Source organism: Notamacropus eugenii, chromosome X (genome assembly GCF_028372415.1).
Source record: "Notamacropus eugenii isolate mMacEug1 chromosome X, mMacEug1.pri_v2, whole genome shotgun sequence".
In the NCBI taxonomy this organism is placed as follows: domain Eukaryota; kingdom Metazoa; phylum Chordata; class Mammalia; order Diprotodontia; family Macropodidae; genus Notamacropus; species Notamacropus eugenii.
Window position 1 is genome coordinate 51476927 of NC_092879.1, and position 19140 is coordinate 51496066.

General features: G+C 45.0%; 1 protein-coding gene across 1 annotated transcript in view; it reads left to right on the forward strand.

The window, feature by feature from the left end:
• The window catches only part of XPNPEP2 (X-prolyl aminopeptidase 2), a 44282-nt gene extending 28093 nt beyond the window's left edge, over positions 1 to 16189 (forward strand). Inside the window, exons 14-21 of the mRNA XM_072626905.1 lie at positions 2104 to 2175; positions 7619 to 7679; positions 10852 to 10921; positions 11787 to 11891; positions 12610 to 12669; positions 13561 to 13637; positions 14325 to 14414; positions 15229 to 16189. Coding sequence (XP_072483006.1) covers positions 2104 to 2175; positions 7619 to 7679; positions 10852 to 10921; positions 11787 to 11891; positions 12610 to 12669; positions 13561 to 13637; positions 14325 to 14414; positions 15229 to 15432 — 739 coding nt within the window. The 3' untranslated portion in view covers positions 15433 to 16189. The remainder of the gene's footprint in view (positions 1 to 2103; positions 2176 to 7618; positions 7680 to 10851; positions 10922 to 11786; positions 11892 to 12609; positions 12670 to 13560; positions 13638 to 14324; positions 14415 to 15228) is intronic.
• The last annotated feature ends 2951 nt before the right edge of the window (positions 16190 to 19140 follow it).

Consider the following 19140-nt stretch of genomic DNA (forward strand, 5'->3'; position numbering starts at 1 on the left):
TTCTCTTAATTTTGAGCTCCCAATTCTCTTTCTCCCTCCATCCCCTCCCTCATCCACTGAAAAGGCAAACAATATGATATCAATTATACATGTAAAATCATGCAAAACATTTCCATATTAGCTCTGTTTTTTTAAAAAGCAAAAAATAAAAATAAAGTGAGGAAATTATACTTCAGTTTGCACTCAGAGTTCATCAGTTCTCCCTCTGGAAGTGGATAGCATTTTTTCCTCATGAGTCCTTTGGAACTATCTTAGATCATTATATTGATCAAAGTAGCCAAGTCTTTCATAGTTAATCATCATGACAACATTGCCGTTCCTGTGTTCAGTGATTTCCTGGTTCTTCTCATTTCACTTTGCATCATTTCATATAAGTCTTGCCATGTTTTTACGAAACCACCCTCTTCATTTCTTAGAGCACAATAATATTCCATCACAATCATATGCCACAACTTGTTGAGTCATTCCCCAATTGATGGGCATCCCCTCAATTTCCAATTCTTTGCCACCACAAAAAGAAGTACTATAAATATTTTAGTACAAATAGGTCCTTTTCCTTCTTCTTTGATGTCTTTGGGATACAGACCCAGTCATTTTATTTCTAGATCAAAGGGTATGCAGTTTTATAGCCCTTTGGGCCTCGTTCTAAATTGTTCTCCAGAACCATTGAACCAGTTCATTACTCTACCAATGGTTCATTAGTGTCCCTATTTTTCCCTCATTCCCCTCCAGTATTTGTCATTTATGATAGATGTGAGATGGTATCTCAGAGTTGTTTTAATTTATATTTCTCTGATCATGAGTGATTTAGGGCATTTTTTTCATATAACTATAGGAAAACTGCCTATACCTCTTTTTCCATTTGGTCAATTCTGCTTTTTAAGGAGTTGTTTTCTTCGATGGATTTTGTGCCTCTTTTGCCATCAGGCCAATTCTGTTTTTTAAGCTATTCTTTTATTCAGTATTTTTTTGGTGCCTCTTTTACCAAGTTGCTAATTTTCTTTTCATGATTTTCTTGCATCACTCTCATTTTCCCCCAATTTTTTTCTCTACCACTCATCTTTCTTTAACTCTTCCAGGAATCCTTGTTGGGTTTGGATCCAATTCACATTTTTCTTTGAGGCTTTGATTGTAGCTGTTTTCACACTGTCATCTTCTGAGTTTGTCTTGGTCTTCCCTGCCACTGTAGTAGCTTTTTATTGTCAAGTTCTTTTTTGTGATTTGCTCATTTTTCCAGCCTATTTCTTGATTGTGAATTTTATATTAAAGATGGACTCTGTTCACCTGGGGATGGGGAAGCACTGTCCCCAAGCTTCAGGCTTTTTCATGCTGCTGTTTTCAGAGCTAGTTCTGGAGCTCTGCAAGTTTTTGATGCTTCCAAACAGGTATGATCCTAGGAAAGGTATGGTCACTACTCTCCTGGTCTGTGTGCTCTGGTCTTAACCCAGGAAGGACTCTTGGTCCCCTGCAGCCACAGGTGCTAGCATTCTTCTTTGCTTCAGAACTGCAATCAGGGCCCCTGTTCCCATGTAACTAACCCCTAGCACTCCTCTATGCTCTAGAACTGCAGCCCAGAACCGCCGATGAGCAGAAGAGACAATCAGCATTAGCTATATCCAGTGCCAGCAAAGGGTCCCCTGTAACCTCTTTTTGTTGTCCAACCCCCTTATCTTCTCTGAGCTAGGAGTTCCCAAAGCTGCTGCTGCTGTTGTGGCAGCTTTTGCTGCTATCACATGTATGGGGCTCTGGATAGGCCTCCACCTCAGTGTCACAGACTTTTCTTGCTGACCTCTTAAGTTTTCTTAGGCCAAAAAAAATGTCTCTCCATGACTTTTTGTTGACTCTGCCAGTCCAAAATTTGCTTTGAGGTGTTATTTTAAAGTTGTTTGGAGAGGAATGTTGGGAGAGAGCTCAGCTGGGTAGCTGCCTTCAATCTGCCATCTTGGCTCCACCCAAGGGATTTCTTTCTGTGATCTTCACATAGGTGGCCATGCAGTCTTTCTACACATAATTACAGCCCTAGATAGATAATGCAGTCCTGGGGCAACATGAAGAAGGGACAGGAGAACAGGTTTAAATTGCTCTTTCACTTCTCATTTTCAGCCCAACCAAGGAGATCCATCGTAACCTGTCCCAAGATGAGATGTACCTGCTGGATTCTGGAGGGCAATATTGGTAAGTTGTGCCCCCTCCTCAGGTCTGTCCAGTTCATGTAAGCATGCTCTCTTCCCTTCTCTCCTGCCTTAGACCTGTGGAGGGTATCAAGAGAATACTACCACTCCACTTCCTGCCCTCAGGGAGCATCCAGTACAGAGTAGATATACCAAGATACAACTGGGTATAGCGCAGGGCATCTTACCATTTTTGTGTACCAAGGATCCCTTTGGCAGTCTGTGGACTTCCCTGTTCAGAATAATGTTTTCAAATGATAAAATAAAATATACAGGATCACAAAGGAAATAAATTACATTGAAATAAAGATGTAGTCTTTTCTCTATCCAAGTCCCCTGGACCCCAGAAATCTATCCATGGACAAGATTAAGAACCCCTATAATAGAGGAGAAAGCCCTGGCCTGGGCATTAGAGTCTTGGCTTCTAGTCCTGGCTTTGCCACTGATTCACTGTATGACTTGGAATAAATCTCTGTATTTGCCAATATGCATTGGTAGGGGGAGTTTCCCCACTGGGAGTTCCCTACATTAATGAAATCCTGGATCTAGTCTAAAAGAAAAATGACCTCGGATTGGGAGAGGGGGTAATCAGAAGCAAAACACTTTTGAGGAGGAACAGGGTAAAAGAAGAGAAAGAAGAGGGGAAGGGTAGGATGGAGGGAAAGCAATAGGGACAGTTAGCAATAGGGACTGTGGAAAAGATTTTGAAGCAGGTTTCTCTAATCAAGGCCTCATTTCTCAAAGACATAGAGAACTGAGTCAAATTTGTAAAATTAAGAGCCATTCCCCAATTGTTAAATGATCAAAAGGTATGATCAGTTTTCAGATGAAATCTATCTAAATCTATCAAAGCTATCTGAGGTACTACCTCATACCTATTAGACTGGTTAATAGGATAGAAAAGGTAAATGACAAATGTTGGAGGCAATGGGGAAAAAATAAAACATGAATGCATTGTTGATGGAGTTATGAACTGATTCAACCATTCTGTTGAGCAATTTAGAACTATGCCCAAAACCATGCATATCCTTTGACCTAGCAGTACCACTATTAGGTCTGTATCTCAAAAGAGATGAAAAAAGGAAAAGGACCTATATGTACAAAAATATTTTTAGCAGCTCTTTTTGTAGACAAAGAATTAGAAATTGACGGGATGCCCATCAATTGGGGAATGGCTGAACAAGTTGTGGTATGTGATTATAATGGAATAAGATGGGCAAGATGCTCTCAGAAAAACCTGGAAAGATTTTCATGAGCTGATACAAAGTAAAATGTACTCTGTACAAAGAAAAATGACTTGGAGCAAATCCACTTCCCTTCCTTGGATCTCAGTTTCCACATTTGTAAATTAAGTGGGTTAGATTAAATGGTGTCAAAGGTCTTTTCCAACTCTAACATTTTATGACTCTATGTTCTAATGTAGCACCTCCATCAAGAAGCTTGCCCCATCAATCATTTCCCCCCTCTCTGTCATCTTTCAATCCTGTTCTCTGTCCTGGCTCCCTCCCTGATGCCTACAAATGTAGTCATATTTCCCTCTTCCTTAAAAAATAAAAGCAGACCAAAAAAACCCTTCAATTGACCCAGCCACCCCCTCAAACTATCATTCCCAAGCTCCTCTCTCTGTCACTGCCAAACACCTAGAAAGGAATCATCTATCATCACTTCCTCTACTTCTCAGCCTGGCTCCCAGATAGTCCCACATAGTGCCAGCCTTCTCTGATCCTCTTTATTGTCAGTGGTCTCTCTTTGTTCGGATTACCTAGTATTTATTGAGAGGTGTACACTCTAGACAGCTCCCTCCAGAAAGACCTTAAGCTTCTTGAGAGCAAGGATTGTTTTGATTTTGTATTTGTACCCTTTAAATGACTGCCATTATGCCAGGATGAAAGTGAAGAGGTAGTATAAGCTGCTTGAAGTCAACCGAATTCTAGCATTCTATGATCTAAGACACCACTTCTATCCTGCCTCTGACATTCTCTGTTCTATGGTGCTAAATAACAGATTGACATTCTCTTTTCTGAGACACCTGACATTCTCGTTCTAAGGTCCTAGATGATGGTGACCTTCTATGTTCTAAGACACCACCCCCTCCCAGCTCTGACATTCTCTGTTCTAAGGTCCTAGATGATGGTGACCTTCTGTGTTCTAAGACACCACCCCCTCCCAGCTCTGACATTCTCTGTTCTAAGGTCCTAGATGATGGTGACCTTCTGTGTTCTAAGACACCACCCCCTCCCAGCTCTGGCATTCTCTGTTCTAAGGTCCTAGATGATGGTGACCTTTTGTGTTCTAAGACACCTCCCCATCCCAGCTCTGACATTCTCTGTTCTAAGGTCCTAGATGATGGTGACCTTCTGTGTTCTAAGACACCACCCCTATCCTAGCTCTGATACTCTCCATTCTATGGTACTGGATGATGGATTGATAGATGGAAAATAGATAGATAGAGACGCTATTAAGTACTTACCATGTGTCAAGCACTGTGCTAAGTGCTGGGGAAACCAAAACTCCTTGTCTTCAAGGAGTTTACATTCTAATGGGAGGAAGTCAACCCATAAAAAAGCAGGGTCCTTTATAAGAGTATGGCAGCATGCCCATTCATATATAAACAATGACTGTGCCAGTACAGGTGCCTCCTCATTTGGAATTCATTTGCTGGGGTGACTTTTCTGGTAAGTCACACTTTGTTGGCCCTCTTAAATAATTGAAAGTAGTAGTAGTAGTAGTAGTAGTAGTAGCAGTGGTAGTAGTAGTAGTAGTAGTAGTAGTAGTAGTAGTAGTAGTAGTAGTAGTAGTAGTAGTAGTAGTCATAATGGTGATGATAGACTCAACTTGTCATTTAAATATTTTGTTAGCTACATTTCAACGTAAGTGGGTTTCTTTTATAATCCTGTAGATCTTATATTGTATTTTTAAAAACACGATCCTAAGAAGAGGGTCCAAAGGCTTCCCAAGGTTGCTGAAGGGGTCCAGAACACAAAAAGATTAACCCCTGCCTAGCTCCTTAAGGTGCCTTTTTCCACATTAGTCTGATAAGGTGGGTAATTATTGCATTCACTCCATTTATAAATGTTGAAATGGGACCCCAGAGGTTCAATTACTTGCCTCAAGGTCATAGTAGGTAGTCAGCAGCCAAACAAGGATTAGAACCCAGGTCTATCTGCCTCCCTGTCTAGAATGCTTTCAAACCTAGATTTCTCTGAGTTTTCAAAGGCAGACTTGTTCCAGATCTGTTCCAAATCCAACCTTTCCATGTGAGACTAGTTTGCCAGCATGGACAACTGTAGAAGTCATATCAATTCAACAACATTTAAAAAGCACCTACTATGTGCCAGGTTCCGAGGAAAGAAGTACAGAGAATAAAACAGTCCCCGTCCTCAAGGAGCTCACATTCTTTCATACGAATATAAGTAAATACAGAAGCAGATTGGTTAAGTACAGTGGAAAACACCTTAGGTCTGGAATCAGAGGTGTTCAGTTGCTTTTCAGTCATGTCTGAAGTCTTCTTGGCAAAGATACTGGAATGGTTTGCCATTTCCTTCACCAGTTCATTTTACGGTTGAGCAAACACAGGCAGACCGGTTAAGTGACTTGCCCAGGGACACACAGCTAGTAAGTATCTGAGGTCAGATTTGAACTAAGGTACTCCTGATCCCAGAATCAACACTCTATCTCCTGTGCCACCCTTCTGCCTTTGGAGTGAGAGGACCTGGATTCAAATCTCACTTCTGAGACTTACTACCTGTGTGACCTTGGGCAAGTCCCTTCCCTTCCCTGTGCCTCAGTTTCTTGATAGGGAAAATGAGCAGGCTACACAGCCTCTGAACTCCATTCCACCTCTAGATCTAGGTGCCTACAAACTTTCTGATCATGGCAGAGATCTGAGAAGTAGCGATGCCGAAGAAAGAAAAGATCGTCCATGAAACATTCTTACAATATACAGAATAGAGTAGAAAAGAGTTCAGAAGGGGGGCATAGACAAGCAGGCTAGTGTTGGCACTGTTGTGTTCAAATGAATGCATGGTTCTTAAAATCCCCAAAGTACACAACAAATTCATAGTGTCCTGTATAATCCTTTTTTTCTGTTCTTCCTCTGTGGAAATGTTTATCTCTGTTGATATTTGCCTAGCACATAATGAAAAAGAAAAAGAAAAAATAAAGATTGAGGAGAGAGAGAGATACATAGGAAAGAACTAGCCTTTTAGGAGGAGAGATACAGCATTTCTCCAATTAAGTATGAAGCAACGAGGGCTGAGGGGAGTGAGCATGACCAAGGCCAAGGGGAGATCAGGGCAATGGGAGAAGGGAAAGAACGTTGGTTGCTGGGTTGCTAGGGGTGAGCTCCATGGAGGAGGTGGCCCCTAAGCAGTCTACAAGCAAGAGAAGGATTTGGCCCCAGAGAGATGAAATGTCCACATCCATCCATCAATGAGTGTTGAAATCATGGAAAGTGTCCTAGCAAAAGGGAAAGGAAGTCGTAGGAGTAATGAGTGAGAGGGGCTGGTTGGAGTTTCAGGCTTACTCAATTCAGGGAGGGGCCAGATTGGTTCATGGTCACCTCTCTTCCTCTTCTTGCCTTTGTCAAAACAAGAGACCCTGTGGTGACCTGATTCCTGGGAACCCAGGGATGTTAAACTCCTCCAAGGGAGGAACGGGGCAAGCAGGGCTCCCAGAACCGAAGAATTTATCTTGGCGACCTTTGTTCATAGTCACAAATTAAGTCAAATAGAGATAGTACAGTCAGGTGGATTTAAGATAAGGAAACCTAGCTCTTCGACTTAGCAGCTGTGTGACTTTGGGCAAGTTTCACTTGACCTTTCCAAGCCTCAGTTTCCTCTTCTGTAAAATAATAAAAGTATCAGACTAAATGATCTCTAAGTTCTCTTCCAGGTCTGACATTTTATGTTCTAAAGATCCTTCCAACTCTGACATTCAATGAGTTTATTGAATTTCAAACAAGACTCATTCTACAACAATTCATCTTGCAGACAGTTATTCTGGGAGCATGACCTATCTGGCTATCTGGCCCTGCATGAGTCACTGTACTTCTCAGTATAATTTATCTTTAAGAGTCTAAACTGTAGTGGTGCTGACCTGCATTGCTACAGGGAATTTCTCCATCCAGGAATATCCCTATTCCAGTGAAATCACAAGTCTGATCTCTATTACCTCTTCCTATAAATTTCATCAAGCAACCGCCCCCCCACCCCTCCACCTCCCTACCCCCACCCCTGCATTGAAGCAAGGTCATGTATTATGATGGCTAATCTTGATCTCTCTGCTTTCTCCTCACCTAGTTCCTCATTTTCAGCCAAGGGAGGTGGACGGAGCCCTTCCAGGCAATGGAGATCCATGACTAAACCATGCTCCTTCACCTGCATGGGCTCCCAGTGCCACAAAGCTCAGGATGGAATGTGACCCAAGGGTTTTTCCTTCTCCTACAGGGATGGAACAACAGATATCACCAGGACAGTCCACTGGGGCATCCCTTCTTCTTTCCAAAAGGTACAAAGTAGATCCAAGCATTTCAGCCCCTTCCCCCTACACATACTTTCTGCTCCCAGCTTTGGAACCTGACATTACTAGAGTGGGGAGACATGAAAACTCCATTTGGGCCTTTTAACACAGTCTCATTCTCTCCCTCTTTTCTCTCCCTCCCTTCTTCCCTCTCCCTCCGTTTCTTTTTTTTTTTAATTAAACATTAATTTTCTCTCCTTCCTACCTCCCCTTCACTGGGAAAAAAGAAAAAACTTGTAACAAATATGCATAATCATATAAAACAAACTCCCGTCTTGGCCAGGTCCAAACATGTATCTCACTGAGCATCATGAAGCTATCACTTGTCTCAGGAGCTGTGTGGCATTCTTCATTTCTTCTTCCTTGCCCAACCAAACTCCTGGTTCTCCTCCCACTTCTGGCACTATTCCTTTGGCCATCACACCCATCTCCTGCCTATTAAGGACTCCCCAAAGCTCTTCCTTGGGTTCCCTTCTTTTTTCCCATACTCCTTCAGTGGTCTCATCTGCTCATCTCTATGCAGATGACATCTCATCTCTCACATCTATTTCCATATCACCATCTGTCTACTGGACTTCTCTGCTGGGATCTTGTATTGACATCTCTAACTCAATGTGTCCAAAGCAAATTCTCTCCATTACCCTCTTCTCTAAACTCATCTTTCCTCGAGACTTCCCATTTCCAATCACCTAGAATGAAAACCGACCCCATGCTTCCTCCATTTCTGATCATTTTATAGGTCTCATTGATTCTACCTCCACACATCGCTCCCATCTGTATCCTTTTCAATGCTCACATAGCCACCACCCTGGGACAATCCCTCATCACTGCTCCCCTGGGCTATTGTAATAAGATGCTGACTCAGGTTCTTCCCCTCTCCATCCCATCCTCCACACAGTTGCCAAAGTAACCTTCCTAGAGCACCATCAATAGGTCCCCATTGCCCTTAGGTAAAATGCCAGGTCTTCAGCATACCATTTAAACCCTCCAAAATCTGGCTGGAACCAACATAGCTGCTTAAATGGCTACTATTTGCTGTTTTTGAAGATGAAGAGGTAGTCACCACCCACATTCCTCTTGTCTGGCACTGCTCTACACCAAATGTTCGACCTTGAGGAAACCTCATCAATCATGTGATCCAACTAAAGCCTGATGAATGCCCTGAGGTCAAGTTTTCAGGCCCCAGACACTCAAAAATTGCCCCCCACCCCATGCCCTGCATTCTGAGCACTTCCTCCTCCCAGCCAGGTGTGGCCATGTGGCAGTAGCTCATAGGCTAGTCAAACTTTGGAAATTGAGTAAAGTTTTAGATCACTTTACACACATACATACATATATCACACATATATCATACATACATGAATATACACATACCATGGACACAGACACATGCACATGTGCATTCATATATATACCACACACATACACATGCAAACACAATGCATGCATATACACATACATTGACCCCACTACTTGTCAAACTTTGGGTATTAATTCTACCTCATCATCCACAAGAAAGAAGCACTGTAGTACAGGGGAAGAAGCACTGGTTCTGCAGTCAGAGGAGCTGGTTTCCAATCATACATCTGAGCTTGCCTAGCTCTATGATATTGGGCAAGTCATTTCCCTTCCCTGGGTTTGTTTCCTCCTCTGTAAAATGAGGAGGTTGTACTAAATGGTCTCTGAGGTCCCTTCTACCTCTAGTTCTAAGATCTTACGTGTAATCCTGGGCAAGTTCTTTGCCTTCCTTGGGTCTCAGTTTCATCGTTTGTCAAAGGAAGGGGTTGTACTAAATGCTCTCTGAGGTGCCTTCCAACTCTAGATGAAGAAAGCTATGATGGTGAACCAAGACAGACAGAGTTCAGCCCACATGGTTGTGTGGTCCAGATTCTTAAGTCCTATAGCAATACAAAGAAAGGTGACAGCAGTGTGAGGTATAGTAATCCTGGAAAGCTTCCTGAAAGCAGTGGAATTTTATGAGAACTTTGGAGAATAGGTGAGTTTGGGATGGAAGGATGGGAGGACTGAGAGACTCTAGAGGCCAGGAATGGTATAAGCCAAAGATGCAGAGGCAGAAAACACTGAGGAGACCACCTCAGGAGAAGAGAGAGGTCACATGGGAAGTCAAGGGAACTCATATTGGATCAATGTGGTGGGGTCAGATCATGAATGCAAGGCTGAGGAGCTGGGATTTGGTCTGCTGAGTTATACAGAGCTTTAGCAGTTATGCAGAACCTTAGAAGAGAAGGAATCTAAGGTGTTATAAGGGGGCTGGTCATGGAAGTCCCTATCACAAGAATAAATGATGATAACCATCCAGCTCTGGGTCAAGACCTGATTGAGGACAGCAGCATCTCAGTGGCAGGGGCAAGAACCAACCATTACCACCACCATCATCTAAAATCATTTCTCACAAAGCACTTTCTGGTAACATCTGTTCTCAGGGGACTTAGAGTCACCAGCCTTCCATCATATCCTACAAACTCACATAGATGTAGAAATCATAGCCTATAAGATTACAGCGAAGAAGCGGCATCTTGGAGTGCAGGTACGGATCTGAAGCTACAGGGGACCTGGAGGCCATTTAGCTCAACCTCCTCATTTTACTGATGAGGAAACTGAGGCTCAGGGAGGGAAAGAGACTTGCCCAAGAGACTTGCCCAAGGTCACAGAACAAGTTACTGGGCTGAACAAGGACTCTGGGCTCCCAAGAGTTCTTACTGCTTTCACAAGCAACTGGTGTTCCCCATCAAAGATAATTTGAATGTTTTAGTAGATGAGGAAACTGAGGCCAGCTACCCATCCACATTCCCATAGTTAGCTAATAGCAGATCTGGGAAGCCATATACAGTATTGTGGAGAGAGCATTTGACTGGGATTCAAGACACCTGGGTTCAAATCTTGAATCTGTCACTTACTAGCTATACGACTTCAGGCAAGTTCTTTTCCCTCTCTGGGACTCAGTTTCCTCTCCTGTTAAATGAGGAGGTTGGGCTCAATGATGTCTAAGGGCCCTTTCACTTCTGCTAGTCTCCTCTGTCCCCATGAGTCTGTCCCCATGAGTCAGGTTGTGGCTGTCATGGGTCCCCCAACTCCAAGGTCCTGCTGTTCTGTTTCTGCCACTGATCTCCTGCATGCTGACCAGTCATATCCCCTCTAGGAAGCCTACACCAGGGTGCTGATGGGAAACATTGACCTGTGTAGACTTGTCTTCCCCTCATCCACATCAGGTGGGTCTCAGACACAGCTTTGGGATTCCATCTCAGGACAGTTGAGAGGTTAGCCAGATGGGCCTATGGTCTCTCTTTCCCCACTAGGCACCCACCTTGGGGCCTTGGCTTATGTTCCCTGCTGTCCTATCACCCAGGACTTGAAAGACATAGCACAAAACTGGGAGCTCATATTGAGGACGCAAGAACTTCAGTCTCTGACTCCAGCCAGGTTCAAACATGGGCTCCGTCCCTTGTCCCTTGTATCTCCTTTCCCTCCTGGGCCTCCTCTGTAAAATGAGGGTGATGGCCTCCAAGGCTGCTGACAGTTCTAGATCTAAGAGCCTACTATTAATGAGAGAATGATAGGAAATAACCCTTTTTAATAAGGGCTGGATTATTTCAAAAGTCAGAGGAAGAAGAGCCGATCTTGTGGGCGGGAGCAGTCAGAAAAGACTTCCTGGAGGGAGCCGGGAGGTGGGGCTGGTTCTGGAAGGCCAGGTGGGAGGCCTGGGAGAGGGAGAAAGGCCTGAGCCACACTGAGGGTAGCAGAAGGGTAGGTGTGGGAGGAGGGGAGAGTGAGGAGGCCAGTCGGGCTAGAGCAAGGGAAAGGAAGAGAGAAGAGGCCCAGAAAGACCTAATTGGGGCAAACCTTGAGTGCCAGGCAAATAGCTTCCACTCCACTGCCCTCCCTCCCCTTGCCCTTCCCCCATAGTGTTGTCATCCTTGGTGCTTCTGGCCCCATGCTTAGTTTGCTTCTCTCCAATAAGTCCAAACCAACTTGAAGGTTGGACTTGGAACAAGGAAGTAAAATGGGTGAAGCCAGAGGGCACCTGGCCAGCAGCCACATCCTGGCATCCTTAACTCGATACCATTTGTTTTTCAGGGCGAGTAGTGGAGGCCTTTGCCCGAAGAGCCCTGTGGGAAGCTGGTCTCAATTATGGACATGGCACAGGGCACGGCATTGGCAACTTCCTCTCTGTGCATGAATGTAGGTGACCCAGTGGGGCAAGAATCTGTCTGGGCTGGGAGGGTGGAGTTCTGAGTGTTAGATCTGCCATTCCCTAGCTGTGTGACCTTAGGCAAGTCACTTTAACATGCCTGACCCTCAGTGTCCTCATCTGCAAAATGAAGAGGTCATCTTAGGTGTCCTTGAAGGCCTCTTTCTGCTCTAGAACTATGGTTTGCTATTCTTGATCAGTCTCCCAGTACCATGTGCCCAACCTTGTCTTGCCCTGAGACCCCAATGAGTAGGCAGTGCTCTAGCTGCCCTTCTCATTCCCTCCTAGCCCCATGTGTCCTAGGAATCCTTGGTCCTGAGACAGAATGGGAGTGAATGCCCTCTGAGCTCCAAAATGCCGTGAATTCCTGAGAAATCTTCCCAGGCCTCAGGCCACCAGATGCCCTCATCTGCCTCACTAGGCCCCTAATCCTTTCACTGAGACCCCATTTCTGACACTGAGCTGCCAACCCCTTGACCTAAGCTGGCACACCTTATTGGATCCCTATCCCCTTCAAGTAGCCTGACATTTCTTCACTAAATCCTTACTGCCCTCACAGAGCCCTTCATCCTCTTGCTGAGCCCTCATTTCTAACACTGTGCTCACCCACTCTGCTTCCTCTCCATCATGGAGCCACCCACATTGTTTCTAAATCCACTCTGGGCCCACAAAGATACTCTGGTGACAATGTTTCTCTTGCCCTTCCAGGGCCAGTGGGATTCCAATCCAATAACATCGCTATGACCAAAGGCATGTTCACATCCATAGGTATGGCACCTGCTTCCCCTAGCTAGGACCTATGGGACAACTCTCCTTAGCTGGGTAGAGAGTGTAGAGGATGGTTCTTCCTCAAGTGTGGTAGGCAGAATTGTAATTAGCAACTTGAGCCCTGGGGCAAGCAGCACAAAACACCCTCCTAATCAACTTTGTAGTTCATTATGTGACAATAATCTGAGTAATTAAGGCAGAATCAGTTGAGTATGAGGAGAATTCTACTCTAAGGGCTTCTCAGCAGTGGTGGTGATGTTCAGTCATGTCTGCACGCCAGGTTTCAGTTTCAGGATTTGACCTTTCAGTGAACAGCCTGTATTAATTCCTTTAAATATTGACTGATTTAATATCCTAGCCATCCAAGGGACTCTCAGAGGTCTTGTCCAGCACCACAATTCCAAAGTATCAATTCCGTGGCACTTATATTATATTCCAGCTCTCACAGCCATGCATTACTACTGGAAAAACCATAGCTTAGACTATCCCAACCAACAACAGGAGGGGAATTTGGTTACCATAACAACTTCTAACAAGAGAGTGCTTGGCTTAAATTTGGCCCCTTCTACATTCCTGTGGCCTGTAGCAGAGGCCTCGGGATAGAGTTCAAATGGCACCTCTGGGTTTTCCCTCTGGGTATAGAGGAAACTGGACTTAGAGCTGGGTTTAAACCCAAGCCAGTCTCTTAATGTCCTCTCTGGGCCTCAGTTTTGTTCTCTTTAAGATAATGGAGGCAGGGGCAGGCAAATCTCTAAAGAAAGTATCCTATCATGCTTTGGTGCTCATTCCTAGGGCCAGGGGCAAGCCTGAACCTGTCAGTGTCTTGGACCTCTCCCTCCCTCTCTCCCCTAAATCCTAGCACCCTGCATGATGGTTTATCTCTGCCCCCAGAACCAGGTTACTACCAGGATGGAGAATTTGGAATCCGGATTGAAGATGTGGCCCTGGTGGTAGAAGCCCAGACCAAGGTAACTTACCACTGAGGCTGTACCAAGGATACAGACAAGTATGAGGACAGCCATGGGCCAAGTGGGTGGGGAGGGAGAGACAGTGGACAAGCATTTCTTGTGAGTCCTCCTTGGCTTTCTAGAAAATGGGTGAAGCTCCTCAGCTCTTTGGGAGATGGAGGGGGGGGAGAGTTATGAATGACAGCCTGTTATACTGAATATGTATTGGAGTGAGAGTCAGGAGGTCCTCCTTTGACACTCACTAGATTTGTGACCCTGGGCAAATCACTTCCCTTCCTCTGAGACTGTTTCTTCATCTGTGAAATGGGCATAATGAGTATTTGTACTCATTACCTCATAGGGAAAACCTTTTATAAAGTATAATGTGCTACAGAAATCGAAGCTGGTATTATTTTTACTGTTACTATAAGCTGGTGGTAGGGAATTAGATGCCCAGAAGACCCTACCCCACCCATCACCCCTGTAAGCCCTTGGACTGATGGCATTTCCCAACTCTCTCTTTGTCACACACACACACGCCACACATGCTACACACATGTCACATACATGCCACATGCAAGATGCTACACACACACACATGCATGCACAATAGTCCTGAGGCTGCTTTGGGCAAAGGCCTTGCTTGTCTTCACCTAACTCCAGCCTTTACCTCCTTACTCTCCTCCCACTTTCTCTTCTGCCCTCAAGTATGGCGGGTCCTACCTGACCTTCGAGGTGGTATCCCTGGTACCCTACAGCCGGAACCTTATCGATACTAGTCTGCTGCTGCCAGAGCAGGTAAAAGCCCCATCCTACAAGCCCCCAGACTCCTTGTCCAAAGCTAGTGAGGGTCACAGTGGGGTGGTCTGAACCTGGCTTTGAGTATTGCCTCTACTCTTTACCTACCTGGGTGAGCTTGGTCAGGTCTCCTTCCCCTCTCTAGGCCTCTCTGCCCCCTCCTCTAATGACTAGGTTGAAATAGATGATCTGTAAATGTGGTCCTAGGTTTGACATTTAACATTCTATGGCACAAGGTCCTTTCTAGTTCTAACAGTATAGGAATTACTGAGTAGCTGCATAGACATACCCACCTTGCCAGCCTGTCTCAGAATTGCTCTCTCCTCCTTCCTGGCACTGGAATACCAGTGGAAAAAGCACTGGTTTGGGAGGTAGAGGAAATAGGTTCAAATCCCACATTGGGCAAGTCTCTTAACATCCTTGGGCCTCAGTTTCCTCTTTTGTAAAAGGAGGTTGAATTTGATGGCCTCTGAGATCCCTTTTCATTCAAAATCTAGGATCCTGTGATACTATAGTCAGTGAAAGTCACTGATGGTCTACATATTTGTCAAGAGGGAAATACTGTTGCAGAAGCCTTTATGAAAATGCCCATGTTTCTTGACAATGGGTGAGAGGATGGTTCTGGTCCTCATTCAGTAACTCAGATAGCATGGCCTGAGTGGGGTGGTGTATGAGCTGTGAGGGCAACAGAAGAGACCATAGGAAAGGCTCTGGGGAGAGGACCCACAAGTTTCCTCCCCTCCCCCCTCAAACAACCTTTGGCTTTGAACCACCTTGGCTCTCACCACTCTGTCTTTTCCTTGGCAACCCCCAGCTGAAGTACCTGAACCAATACTATGAGACAATACGGCAAAAGATTGGTCCTGAGCTGCAGCAGCGGAACCTGAAGGAGGAGTATGAGTGGCTCCTGAAGAACACGGAGCCCCTGACCAACACCAGCAGTTGGGTCCGGCTTCCAGCTTCACTGACCATCCTGGTGGCAGCAACCCTTGCATCTGTCCTAGGCCAGAGCCTATAGTGAGGAGACCTCACAGAGCTCCCCCCAGTCCCCCCAGGGCTGAGATCAGCACTGAAAGTTCAAGCCCCCTGCCTCAAAACCTTACCTTTGTAAACTTCAGGGAAGAAACTTCCAGACTGAAACTGGTTTTCCCTCTCCCTCCCCCACTAAATCTGAGGCCTTCCTGTCCTGGACTTCCTGATCCTGGCCCCAGACCGGGATGTCCTACTCAAAGGAGTCCAGGAACTTCCCAGGATTCTAGGCCTCTGGGCTAGGAGTCTAAGGTAGGCTTTGCTTTTAAAAAATTGATTTTTTTTTTACATTTGTTCTCACTTTTCAATGAAAGAGTCAGAGGTCTCTGTCTGGAGTCAAAGAGTTTGGGTTCAAATCTTGGCTCCACTACTTACTGCCTATGAGACCTTGGGCATGTCACAACCTCTCTGACCTCAGTTTTCTCATCTATGAAATAACCTGAAGATTGAACTCAATGACCTTAATGATCCCTTCCTTGTTCTAAATCTATGCTCCTATGATCCCTCCTCCACAGAACCCTCCCTCATAACAAGTTAAGCAAAACAAATCAATGTGTTAGCCATGCGTGACAAAGTACACCCCATTCATTCCGCACTAATGGTCTGCAAGCTCTCTGCCAAGAGACAGCGAAGATATTGCACTGAGTCCTTGGAAGTTCTGAGAGGTTACTGCATTAATCATTTTCAAAGTCTTCCATTTCTGCTTTCCTTTACATTATTGTAGGCAACATGATGATTGTTTTCTAGATTTTGCTCCCTCTCTTCTTCAGCAGCAGTTCACACAAGTCTTCCCAAGTTTCTCTGAATTCTACATTTGTCATTTCTTACAGCACAATCTCATTGCCTAACATTTGCATACCAGTTTCCTCAGTCCGTCCCCAGCCAATGGCTACCCACTTTCCTTCCAATTCCTTGCTGTTATAAACATTGTGGTACAAGGGAATGCCCACCGGTGCTGGACTCAGATGACCTGAGTTCCAATCCTACCTCTGAGATTTACTAACCTGTGTGACTGAATAAGTCAGTTCCCCCCTCTAGGCCTTAATTTTCTCATCTCTAAAATGAGGGGGTTGGTCAAGATAGTTTCTAGAGACCTTTCCAACTTTAGATTTAGGATCTAAATATAGAATTTTAAATTCTCATCTTGGGCACTGAAATGATCCTCGGGTCAGAGTGGGAGAGGTAGCCTAGAGGCTAGTCTAAGAGTCTAACATAGAGTCCTAGGATTCTAGATCTCTGATCTAAGAGCCTAAAGGTAGGACTAGACCAGGGTTCTACAATTCCCATCAAGACTTCTAGAACTCTAGGATCCATCCCCAGAAGACTAAACCATGGAAAGGAATGTCCAGAGCTCAGGCCACTGTTACCTCTTCCCTTCCTCCCTGAGTTAAGATCAAGTGAAAAGAGGTCTTGGCCAGGTTCTGGGTACCTTTTCTGCTATCTGTTCTCTTTGGTCTCTCTTGTCTTCCTCAGTTGATTTCTAAGCCTTTCAGCTTCCCATCGAAGGTTTCCTCAGCTTCAGGGACCTCGATGCCACTTCCCTACTTCCAACCATGGTCGGGGAGGAGGACAGAATTCCTTTGGACCAGCTCAGAGCAATGCTCATCCCTTGCTTGGATTTCCCTCTTCAGCTCAGGGCCATCTTCAGCTGGTGTCAAGTGTTACCCTCATCTTCTTATCTCCCCTCCTAGCTCCTTCTCCATCCCTAAGCCTTTGCCTCTCCTTGGAATGAAACACAACGTAGGAAAGGTTTAAGGATAAAAGGAGGTTGGGGGAGGAGGCTGGAGGGGAAAGGATGTTGGAGTGGGGGAAGGAGACTGAGGAGGGGGGGAGAGAAAGAAGGTGATGGAACAGAGAGGATCTGGAGAGTTCTGTGATGTGAGAAAGGATATGACCAGAGAACTATAGAACTGAAGAGAGCTTAGAGCAGAGAATACCAGAGATGGGAAAGACCTTAGAACAGGGAATACTGGAACTTGGAGGGAGTTTATAAAAATGAACTTCAGAGCTGGGAGGGACCTCAGAACATGGAATGTCAGAGCTAGGATAAAGTTTAGAACATTAGGTGTCAGAGCCAGAAGGGACCTCAGAAAATAGAACACAGAAGACCTGAGAAATGATCAAGCCCCACCCTAGGGAGAGAAAGGGAATTGCCCAAAATCCTATAGCAAGTTAGTAGATGGTCCAAGACTCAAATCCAGATCATGCCCAGGCTCCTAGTCCAGGGATCTCTCCACCATAGAAAGCTTCTCCATGGAAACCCATGTCAAAGGCATCCAGTTAGGACCAAGTGCCAGGTGTAGGAATCTACATCAGGAGTCAATGACAGTCCTAACCACCTCCTTTCCCTAGCAAGCCATCTCTTATGACAAAGAATGTTGTTGTTTTTTAAAAAGAGAAACATTTCAACAAAACTAACCAATATTCTTGCAACTTTTTTCCTGTTTCAAACATGTATAATCAAGCAAAACAAATTCCCATATTGGCCATGCCCACCCCACCCCACCCAAATATATTTGAATCTATAGTCTGAGTACAACTCCTCTCTAGTTGGAGGTAGATAGCATATTTGACCACAAGCCTTCTGCAATTGTGGCTGTTCATTGCATTGATCAGAGCTCTTAAGTCTTTCAGAGTTGTTTATCTTTACCATATTGTTGCTATTGTGTCAATTATTCACTCTGCATCAGTTCATGTAAATCTTCTCAGGCTTTTCTGAAACCATCCTTTCTGTCATTTCTTATAGCACAATAGTATTCTATCACTATCACATACCACAACTTGTTCAGCCTTTCCCCAATTGATGGGCATCCCTTCAATTTCCAGTTCTTTGCCACCACAAAAAGAGTTGCTATAAATATTGAAGCTTTTCAAAGTATGTTCACAGCTACCCTCTCCATTGGTTCATAGGTTGGGAACAGCAGGAATCATTGTCCTCTTTTGAGTAGAAGGGACCACTCAGGTTCAAAGAAGCATTCAGGACTTCCCTAAGGCACCCCCTAAACTGAAGTGGACTAGGAAGCCCTTGCCCATTCAGTCTCATGAAATGTCCTTTTCCTCTTCCATTCCCCCTTCCTCCCTCCCCCAAATCCTCCCCCCTTCTAGGAAGGTTTACTCTCCCCCATTTCACACCTGTGCTTACATCCTGTACTACTAACTGATGAAAGCTCTGACAAAGAGAGCTCTGAGTCTTTCGTAGTCTGCTTACTTGGGCCTGTGGCTTTTGTGGCAGGCACCCAAGTGGGTGTATTGGTGGGCCCATGGGTGCTGAGCCAGAATCAGGAGCTGATTCTGGTGCTGGGAATCAGAACTGAACTTACTAGCCTGGATAAAACTTGTGACCCTGGCCTCGTTAGCATCAGGCTCTCCCTAATCCCCTGAGCAAGTGCCCCTGCTATCTTTGGCTGAGTGCCTTTCACCCAAGGCTTCAGAATTCTGAAGGATACTAACAAACCTGAGGCATCCTGAGGAGGACACAGGATGTGGAAGTACCTTGAGATGATGCAGCGTGAGGATCCAAGGGGCACTATAGGAATGGTATTTAGCCTGGAGAAGAGAAAATCTAGAGAAAACCTGATAAGTATCATCAAGTAACTGAGGGCTTGTCATGTGGAAGAGGGTCAGAGAGCTGGAGATGGAAGGACCTCAGAGGTCATTGAATCCAACTCCCATTTTATAGATGAGAAAACTGAGGCCA